General features: G+C 40.4%; 1 protein-coding gene across 1 annotated transcript; it reads right to left on the reverse strand.

The window, feature by feature from the left end:
• Positions 1–1,614: 1,614 nt before the first annotated feature.
• Positions 1,615–9,027, reverse strand: pou1f1 (POU class 1 homeobox 1). The gene is made up of 7 exons (XM_063888338.1): positions 8,892–9,027; positions 6,906–7,067; positions 6,585–6,683; positions 2,493–2,756; positions 2,224–2,388; positions 1,951–2,011; positions 1,615–1,855 (listed from the first exon to the last, which is right to left on the reverse strand). Exons 1-7 carry the CDS (start codon positions 9,025–9,027, stop codon positions 1,615–1,617), a joined length of 1,128 nt encoding a protein of 375 aa, XP_063744408.1.
• Positions 9,028–10,863: the final 1,836 nt, after the last annotated feature.

A 10,863-nucleotide genomic window follows, 5' to 3' on the forward strand; every position in this document is an offset into this window, starting at 1 on the left:
CTATAACTTTCACCACGCAGCCTCAGAAATGTGTCCATGACCCTGCTGCATTTATTTCCCCTGACAGCTCTCCAGTGAGACTGCTGTACATGAATCACAGCAGAAACTGCTTGTTCCTGAATTAAGGTGTCTTCCAGCTTTATTTATGAATCCCTAGTGACGGACCCGTAGAGTGTTCGGTTCATGCTTTACACATACAGTAACCTCTCTCTCCCACCTAATGTATTCACAGGTTCTTATAATGACATTAGTAAAAAATGAGCGATGGTTCATGAAGCTCTGCATGAAAGGGTTCTCCTTTATTGTTAAAAATGCATTAAACTGATTTACTCTTCAGAGCCTGGGAAGTGAAATACCCTAGCTCAATATATGTGTTAGCATATGTACTCACCAACTGTCTTTGGCATATTTATTCAATATGTTTAATCAAGTGGAATGATGGCAATACTTTTATTTTTTCTGAACTATAAGAACGTACGCATACTAATGTATATGTCTTCCTTTCACAAATGAATGGCACCCGATGTAACTTTTTCAGACCTTTCACATTCGTCATCCCAACCAGGTCAATGTCTTAATAATCTTCTTTGTATGACACTTTGTCAAGGCAGCCACAACAAAGGCAGAACATCCACAAAGTGAAGTGAATCTATCTTATAAGGAAACGGCAGATTCATGTGGGGACAAAATGTCGGGCGGTTTTACACACTCCTGACGTCAAACCATAAATCAAGGAGATTGTGCTCAGCTAAGTAGATCAACATAATATATTATCAAATAAATAAGTTATTCTGACATTTTAAATATATAACTTTTTTGGCCACAGCTATTTTCATTTAAATAAAACACATGTTTTTCAATTAACAGATAATCTAAAAAAAAATACAACTACAATACATTTAAATGAACAACATTTCATCAACAATAAGGACCTTTAGTCTCGAAAAAGAGGAACACAACTTAGGCTAATATTTGTTTTTAGAAAGGCACAGAACTATGACAGCTCACCTGCACGCTGGGGCTGATGCATTATATTTGGTCTGTGTATTTAATATACTGTCAGTATACTTGTAGCAGGTAAGGTACAGCCAATACAAAGAACACTGAAATGTCAGGTAATGGTAGCTGCAGCATCAAACTGTGAGATCATACATATGTGGTCAATGAAAACCTTTTATGTTTTCAGGTTTAACTTTAAGACATCACATTTTTATGATGGGATTTTTGGGGAGAATAAAGCATTTTAAATACTGTAAATACACATTTATCTTCAAATAAAAAACAAATAAAAAACATACAAATCCTGCAGCAAATTGCCTCTTTAAATTAAACACGTTCTGCTTTGGACTCATGTTGTTATAGCTGAGGTGTTTTTCAGTTGTTGTTTTCTTGTATGGTTGACCTTCACTAGATATAAATTATCATCTGAATGTTAAATCAATGGAATAGTTTCAAAGGGCATCGGCAGCTGCTTATTGCAGAATGACGGCAGCCTGTGTTGTTTGTTGTTCAACTTTAAAGGGTTTTCTGTCAGACATTTAATTTTAAAGGAGAACACTTTCCACCAGCTGTGGTCATGAAGGAGCCTCCATCGAACTAAAGGTGACCCCTAAGCTATGTCATTGGTCTTTGTACTTTGCTCATTTGTGTGATGCAGTGTGGGCTCAGTTTGGTCAAACAGGAGCTGAGGTTCAGGGTGGTTTTGACCCGTTTTTCTCTTTGTCGTCTGTTGCAGAACCAGACTCTCACCACCTCCTTCTCCAGATGGAGGCCTTTAGCTATCCGGGCTATTTCCTGGGAGGACGGCTTACTTTTTTCCACAAAGCTGCGTTCCAGGGCCTCCTTAGCTCCCAGACTGCAAGGTAAAGAGAAGCGAAAATGAACTCAATAAAACTGAAACATCAGTGTATGGTATGCATTGTTATATGCTTACAGTATAAGCGGTCATACCTGATAGTGGTTCTCCTTTTCCTCTTCCGCTCGTTCATTCCTAATTTATCGTTGTACAAGGCTGCAGAAAGGAAAAATAATATCTTGTTTCTGTATTGAGAAGAGAAACTGCTCACAGCTCACTGATGTACAGTATGCATCATGCGATGAGGGGGTATCAAATGAGTCATAAGTGGATTTACAACTTACATTGACACAACACAGCTAAAGGTTATGTTTAAATAAATTCCGTAAACGGGGGTTTTTGGAGTGGAATGGATGCGTGTGACTCACCGCCGGCCAGCTCTGCTTCATCAAGCCATTTAGCCAGAATGGCTTTGAGTTTGCAGGCATTCTTGAAGCTCAGCTGCAGATTCTCAAAGCGGCAGATTGTAGTCTGGCTGAACTCTGAGCCATGCACTGCAGCGAGAGCCTCTCCTACATTAGTCTGCGTGTAGCCTGGAGGTCAAAATAAAAGATAAATCATTTATATAATTCTGAGAATCACCGTTCTAATTATTCAGTTTTGAGGCTTTTTTTGGCCATCTAGTAATATGACTCACCAAGTTTGATCCTGCGTATTTTGAAGTCATTGGCAAACATCTCCAGCTCTCGTATCTGCGGGGAGTCCATGGGAGGGACATCTTCTAGGTCCCGCATGTTTTTTCTATGGCCGTCAGTTTTTATGTCGGCAATACTTGGGACCCCAGGGGCCTCATCAGTGGTGAGGAGGGCCGGGGGCAATGTGGAGAAACTATGGCTTAATGCACAGGAACCGCTACTTAGACCATGATCTGGAAACTTGTACAAGCAAGGAGTAAGAGACCCTAGAGGAAGAGAAAGACAGCTTGAGAAGGGAACATTATTTGTGCAGCAGGAGTCTCAAGGGAGACCCTCAGACTGTCATAAGGGGGATGTGAGCACCATGGACACTTTCCCCACTTGTACGCTGACATGCTTTACTTTCACAGCATAAAAAAAAAGTTCTGACATGCCCCCTTTGAGACCCCTTGAACTTCTTAGAGTAAAAACTGCTGGAAGAGCAGGTTTACATTTATGTATTATTGTCACATTCTTGCTATGATAACCATTATATATTGTATTCTTTATTAAGTGAATGTCCTTCCCTTCCTTATATTCCTTCCCCTATCCCTTTATGTGATTTATTTCAGATATTCATCTCTGCAGTTTATCTGTAATTTAACAAGCTCCTTCACATTTCTTTTTGGAGTATTGAAATCCTTGGCATCAGCGCTGCCACACAAAGCTCACTTTTTAGTTTAAAAGGTATCACAGTTGTCTCCATTCATTTTGTTGTTGTTGTTGTATAACACTTTGAAGGCTTTTACCTTCATATTCAAGAGTGTCTCTTTTTTGTGCGGCTGTCGGTGACTACTGCTGGCTATTGCTGCCACAAGCTTATTCTTTTTGTCAGCATTGATGCCAGATTACAGCCAGATTAGCAGATGGGTATTTGACTAATTGTTGTTCGGAGTATGAGGAAGCTGTGGCTCAGTGGGCTAGTGCGTTGATCTTTGGCTCAGGGGAGAGCTGCTTCCATCCGAACTGCAGTCAGCCTTTCATTGTGTCCCTGTGCAAGACACTTCACCTGGAATTGCTCCTGTGTGGGTTGCCCACAGTATTGAAAGTATGTAAATCGCTTTGGATAAAAGCGTCTCACAAGTGACATATAATGTAATGATGCTTTTCATTGCCTCTACTCTTAGCACAGCACAGCTGCAGTGGTAGAAAAACAACTGCATTTATACATTTTACTTCATCATACTCTAAGAACTGGCAATAGGTAACACCTAATTTATGATGTAAGTCTGACAGTAGCCAAATGTTGGTTTCAGTCCACTCTGAACCAGGAATAGCGCTCTTTTGATTTTATCAACGTTGCTGACATTATATCTGCTGTTAAATGCGCAACGCAACACTCCCCTCTTGTGACAGTGGAATTGTAATGCAGTAGTAACTATATCACATAACTACTTACTCTTGTACTTCATTTAGCGAGCCAAACACACCTGCCTCATATCCTACCTACATTATGATTGAAATGTTAACTTGTTTTATACGCTTTATAAAGGATGTAGTTTGATGAGCATGTGCAATCTGACATCTCCTTTACAGTTTGAGCATAACACATGGTCATATTTTTTTCTCCCATAGAACACTGAAAAATGATTGCCAAGGAAGCTTTATCTGAAAAATATCCCCCAACAAAAGCAGTGCTTGAGACACTTTTGGACTCTCCCTGGACTGGCAGAAATACTGAATGCAGATGAACACTGCACACTGTTTGAATTTCTCAAAGTGGCAGACAAAATGCAGCATTAAGTCTAAAAGGTAATATCTGCCTATAATTTTCAGAACATTTTCTCTATGAAAACTTAAATTAAGATACTCCTCTTAACACCAGAAAATAATACACATGCAGCTTATTTGTTTACTATGGAAGGAATGATTGCCCGCACTCTTTACCCCTGAGGAAGACAACAGTCGTTTTGGGAAATGGAGGATCCAGGGAGAGGCTTTTCTCCTCTCCATGTTGGATAAAGAGAGAAGAGTTTGCTTTGTTCTTGCCGGGATGCCTGCACTGCTCCCTGGAGAGTGCACACACAGCTCTGCTTCACTGCACACATCAGTTTTTTGTGTGCTGTTGAGACAGACTGGACAACAAGCGCCTTTGAAATCACATGTGGACTGAGTGAGTTTGTCAAAGCACCTCACAGGCCTTTTTGCAAGTGGACCCTCCAAATGCTATACTGCTGAGCAAAGATAGTTCATATAATGACTGAACTTCATACTACCATTAAATGTTGGACAAAGTTTCAGATGCCAATTTACGTGTCCATCCGATAGGGAGTTACAGTAGCATATAGGATTCATTGTACGGCCACCTGATAATTGTAATACTCCCTTTCATTACCTCCACCAAAGGGTGGTAATATTTGCGGCTAAAGTTGTATAGAATCTACTGGCCAGAAGTTCTGGAGACTTGGTGGAAAGGTGGAAATTTAGGACCAAGGGTAGAACCAATAAAATGGAGTAGCAGATCAGAATTATGGTGATGGAAACTCATATTGTATTTCACTTACATGCATGGGGTTTATGAAAAAAAAATAGTTCCTGACTGGGAAAACTCACATGAACGCCCACTCAAATTGGACCAGCAACTCCTCTTAAAGATATATAGACGTGTTGTATAAACAGTCTGAATGGTTAAAAACAACATATCTTATTTTTGAGATTCTATGTTTTTGATGTATTACGACTTAATGCTCATGAATACCCGAATCGGAAGAATGGCTCCCCGACTGAGGAATATCCAAGGAGCACAATAATGTACCATTGGCCTTTGAGGGAGATGTGTGCTCTCCAAAAGCCATTCTAGTTTTTCGCTATGATTTGGTCTCCTTCAACTGTGGAGGAGAATACTCCACTCTTCGGTTGCGTCATGCTCCACTGTGTGCTATTGTATGCTGGTCAGGTAGCCTACAGTGGGGTTATCGTTTGCCTGCTGTGACTGGTAAAAGGTTGCTAAATATCTTCATAAAACAGAAGAACTGCCAGAGTTTATAACTCCCTGTGCATTCACAGAGACATCTTTCACATTACACTAAGTCATTTGATCCATTGTTAATATAAAAAATAGATAAGCGCAGCTTTAGAAAGGAAAGATTAAAGGGCCAAATTTCTTCAGTGACCTTGTCTCTTCCAGTTCACATAATGACAGAGTTTTGTTAAATGCTATTAACTCTGTCCCTGCCCTTTCCTCTCAAATATCCCTCTGCTGAGTGCTGTTGTTGAGCACTTAGAGCAAGTTTCATTCTGTGAGGACCTCCTGAAGGTAATAAATGTGGCCAGCCGTTTAATTTAAATCTTGATGTATTTCAGCGCCACCTGGGACACTGCCGACAATACCATTTTATTGGACCATTAATGGGAGTAGGTTGATTTCTCCGGGTCTGCACTCAAGTGATTAAAACCCTATCAACATTGTCTGTTAAAAGAGAAGCTGCAGTCTCATTTCCTCTCGAAATGTTGTTTGTTTAGCGTCTGCAGGGTTGCATTCTTACTGGTTATTTTTTTCCCACCCATTATTTGTATCTACTTCAGACTTTGGAATATGTTCAACAAATGTATGTCTGAATGTGAAAAGCATTTTCGGGCATTAATAAAAAGAAAGAATTTGCAACCAGAACCTTATTGCAAGAAAAAACTGTTTATTAAAGAAAAATAGACACTATTCCCCATGACAGTTTCTTACATAGCTTCTGAATAATATTTCTGCTCTTTCTGCAGGATGGGAGAGGAAGCGACAATTTGTCTTTGACGGTTATGGCAAGGTGCCCTAAAGAGCTCAAACATTAGGCGAAGTAATCAAGTCTGAAATTGATTTAAACTGGTAACACGTTTTTTAATTAAATTGGGATAAACAAATTGTCTGCGCAATTTATCTGATTTAGTTGCAGGCCAGGAAAGGAAATTATTGTGTGTGTGTGTGTGTGTGTGTGTGTGTGTGTGTGTGTGTGTGTGTGTGTGTGTGTGTGTGTGTGTGTGTGTGTGTGTGTGTGTGTGTGTGTGTGTGCGTGCGTGCGTGCGTGCGTGCGTGCGTGCGTGCGTGCGTGCGTGTATCAGATCATTACCTTGCAATGGGTTCGCACTGCCCACCATGTTGGGGTGAGGGACACCACATGTCTGCAGGATACGAGTCTGAGAAATACTGGCAGAGAGCATCTCCTGAGCTACAGAGAGAGAGGAGGGGAGGGTGGGACCATTAATATTATCTGCACAATAATCATTTTTCAACCACTCTACTGGGTTGCCAGGAGCAGCAGTGTTTGATTATATTAATGACATGCTTAATCAACCGTCAGTGTTCTTGATGATGAATAGTTTGTTGGTTGACCAACAGTTTAATTAACAGCGCTGCAACAGTTATTACAAATTCCATCGCCACAACTCACCTGCCATCATGCCATAGGTGGCCTGCTGGTTGCTGTAGTGACAGGGGGTGACTGGGTAATGTAGTCCAGGGGGGGCGTTCCCAAGAGCGTTGCTGAGGGAGGACGTGGACAGGTGCATGTGGGAGCGCTTAGAGTGCTGGCCCAGGGACAGCCCGGAGGATACTGATGGAGACAAATGTGGTTAAATTGTGAGCACTGAACAAAACAGCAGCAGATTAAACACTAAAGTAAATACAGTTGGGAAAAGAGTTTGACAAATATTTTAAAAACAACTTTTAGGTGTTGGCACAGGACTCAATCATATTTTTAAATTTGATTTGAAGAGGGTTCTTAAGGATATGTAAATGCCTCTTAACTAACATTGCCAGACATGCAATTTCTCACTCACAATAAAGATCTTAATTTACTTCTCTGTTTAAAAATACAATGTAAAACATATTGGTAAGTTTGTTTGCTCATGAAAGCTCTATCTCATCAAACAGAAAGATGATGATGTCTGACATTATTTGAGTTTTTCCCAAAGCCCATCACCATGTCAGGCTGGACCAAGAACAGAGAGTAAAACAATCTAAATGTAACACATTTATTATTTAAGCTACACTGGAAATAAATGTCAGCTACTGTAGAAATGAATACAGGTACAGCTTTACACTTCTTTGTAAATACAGTTACACGAGGCAAAGATAGAACACCATCAACAACATTCAGAAAAAGTGGTTTTAAATGAACAAATAAAGCGTATCAACAAGCCCAAACATACGATTGTGCCTCTAAGTGAATTTATTATGACACTGTTGCCAAGTTACAGTTGATAAAGACTCCTCTTAAAACCTTTGATTTTGTAAATGCTCATCTCTACTTAGTGTATTCAAATGTAGTCAGACATGGGTCTGGTCATGTCCTCTGCTTATTGCTAAATTATTCATCTATTCATCTCTTTATGCAGCTTGATCCACAGTCAAGCTCTAATATGTACAGTACATTTATATATAAACAGTGTCTTTGTTCTCTGTGTCATGTATGATGATCAATTCTCCCACATCAACACGAATACCTTTTCCAGGAAAATCCTGGTATAATTGGGAATTTACTTTTGAAATTATTAACCCTAACCCTATTTTAGAAAAATGTATTTCAAAGACTAATTGGAAGTCAGAAATAATATGAGCCAGCAATATTCCACAAATTCTTAATAATTATCAGGCTATTTGCAAGATATGTTTTTGCTGCCACATATAAATGCTTTGTATTCATAACGCTGCACAATCTTTGCTCCTCTTTTCTAAGCTATAACAATCAGCACTCACTGAAACTCACAGGAAGTGTTCTCCATTGTGAAAAAAAGAGACTTTGGGGAGTTTGCCATACCGATAACATATCCTCAAAGCAATTATCCACTGAGTAGAGACAGCTGGGCCAAACCAGCTGATTAAATGCATTTACATAATTTGGGATGCTTTTGAATAAATGTATTTTCCAATCCAATTCATTCTCCCAATTCCCTGAAAAACACAACTGTGGCTGACAAGGAAGCATCAGCATGTGGAGTGAAGCACTGTTGGTTCAGTTAAGGGTCTATAGGAGGAACTATACGAGACATCGCTCATCTGCGGCACCCCCTGGGGCTTCATATATGCTCGTACTGTAGTCATTTTCAGAGTAAATCTTACTTTGTCACAGCAAGAGCCACTATGCCAATGCGCCCTCTTCTGTAAGCCTTACAAGGCTCAAGTGGAGGACTGAAGTAGTTGTTAGAGGCCTGGCTTATTGCAGCTGGGATTTAACGTCACAACAACACAATGTGGGTCATGGTCCATGTCGTTCACACACTGTAAATTCCCAATCTCCTCCAACTTTGCGACCGTGAAAGCATAACTATCTCAGAACAAATAATGGGCAACAAAAGTTAAGGCACAATGGGAGGAGAAGGATTTCTTACAGAGGAAGATGTGTGTATCAACAGAAGATCATTTGAGAGTATATTACCTGCAGAAACCATGCTGTGAGCATGAGAATTGACTGGCAGGCAGTCGCCGGTGGAGGCGTGGTGCATGAGGATTGGCAAGGGGGAATCTCCTGCAAGTGTGTTGAAAGAATCAGCGCTAAATGCCTGGCATGCCATTCTTCTCTGGCCTCCCTTGAATGGTCCCGATGGTTCACTGAAGTTTGACGGGATCCTTAACTGGATTCTTTTCTTTGTTATTTCTCTTGTTCAATTGGACTTGTCTCCCATTGTTGCTTTCCCTGTCCTATGAATTTCTTGAAATTTCTCTTCTTTCCTTTTGTCTTCCTGTCGTCTTATTGAGCCTTTTCTTGGGCTTCTGGTCTTCCTTTACTTTTTCTCCCTATTTCAACCAAACACAGTTTTACTCCAGGAAACTGTGAACTGTTACCTTTTTCCTCTCAAAGGGAAATGAATTACAGCGCTTCAGACAGAACTCATTGAAGTCTACGTCGCATCTGTACCCCCATCCAAAACTCTTGAAGATAAATAGTGATGAGGATCAGGTTACTAATGGATCTGCTCAAATGTGTTTCTCAACTACCAAACTTTCCCTCATTGAGCCGTCTGCAGTGCATGTCTCTGTCTCCTTTCGCTTTAACAGATGCAGGTCAACCAGTGTCTGTCACCACCTCAGCATTTTGCCGCCCTTGTCTACTGCAGGTATTTATATACCACCCACCTACAGCTCACCACCCCTCTCTGGACATATGAGGCGCCCTTTTTCCTATCAAGCTGCTCACCCCCACCTCCCCCCACCTACCAATCCCATGTCGGTATTGTTGTTACGTTTGATTGTCCTTACCTGCATTCTCCTCATCCCGTTTCCAAATCCTGGATTAGGGTACAGAGCGGCTGAGAAACCCGATCCCCTCCTCTCCTTTCCCCCTCCCGCTTCGTCCCTGACCCTCTCCATGATTGGAGGTCTTGCTGTAATAGGACATTAAAGTGAACAGTTAGAGTGCTCATCAAAAATAACAAAGACTTAGTTTGGTTTAATACAGTACAAATTATGAAGTGTCTCCAAAAATTGTCTGAAAACAATTGCTTTGTGTTGCTTGTGTGTACCCTTAAACGTGGCTTGAGGAAACACACTTGCTCTAACCCGCAATTTAATTGCTTTTCAAGAGCTTTCAAGTGTGATCATGAAGCATTAACTCAAGCGAGAGAAAAAAAAGGCGAGTATTGTTCCACTATGGTGTCCATATTGTTTTGAATGCGGAGCACTCACAGGTAAAGACAACAGGTCTCATCTGGGAGGATAAAAGTTAATCTGAAGAGCGTGGCCACTTTGTGCACTCTGTTGAGTCTGTTTGTGTTTGTCCCGGGCTGTGCTTCACTATTGTTGATTTCGGTGGGCAGCAGGTGGAAAATAGTTTGTGGGTGGCAGGCACGATTTGACTTGCCCAAGCAGGAAATGCAAATTTGGACTGGATGCACTCAGTCCTTTGGACAATATCTCTGCTCAAAAAAAACCTCTACAGTTTGGTTAATGTGTTTATTTAATCAATAAACTGTATGGTAAAGAAATGTGCAAGGTAATTGTGTTTAAAAGCCCAAGTGGGATGGGTCCCTTGCTATCCCATACTGAAGTAATCTTGGAATAAATCCCTGTTAGATGTGACTAAATTGTAAATCATTTTTAGGCATCAAAATCAGTTTATAATGTATAACTTTTCCCCTTTCCTCTTTAATCCATACCGTTGATAGACACGTTTTGAATCATTTGATTAAACAAAACACAATGGGACTGAGCTGATAAAGAAAGCCTTTGTGACAAATTGCTAAATAAACCAAAACGGACTTCAACAAATCTCATTTCACCCAAGCAGGTTTCAAATAAACACACACAAAATCACTAACATAAAGAACTCAACTGAATGTAATTGTGTCTGACAAAAGACAAAAAAATATCTCACCACCATCAGTATTGTCCTTAAAATAATTCTCTCTTTA

Source organism: Eleginops maclovinus, chromosome 7 (assembly GCF_036324505.1).
Source record: "Eleginops maclovinus isolate JMC-PN-2008 ecotype Puerto Natales chromosome 7, JC_Emac_rtc_rv5, whole genome shotgun sequence".
Classification (NCBI taxonomy): Eukaryota; Metazoa; Chordata; class Actinopteri; order Perciformes; family Eleginopidae; genus Eleginops; species Eleginops maclovinus.

What these genes read in the sequence shown, in the direction of transcription:
- pou1f1 (XM_063888338.1), bottom strand. Translation starts at nt 9,027, where the DNA reads ATGGCATGCCAGGCATTTAGCGCTGATTCTTTCAACACACTTGCAGGA. An exon ending in CAGTGCGAACCCATTGCAAG is followed by an intron (nt 2,757 to 6,584) that starts GTAATGATCTGA and finishes CTCTTCCTCTAG; the next exon opens with GGTCTCTTACTCCTTGCTTG. An exon ending in AAAAGGAGAACCACTATCAG is followed by an intron (nt 1,856 to 1,950) that starts GTATGACCGCTT and finishes TTTACCTTGCAG; the next exon opens with TCTGGGAGCTAAGGAGGCCC.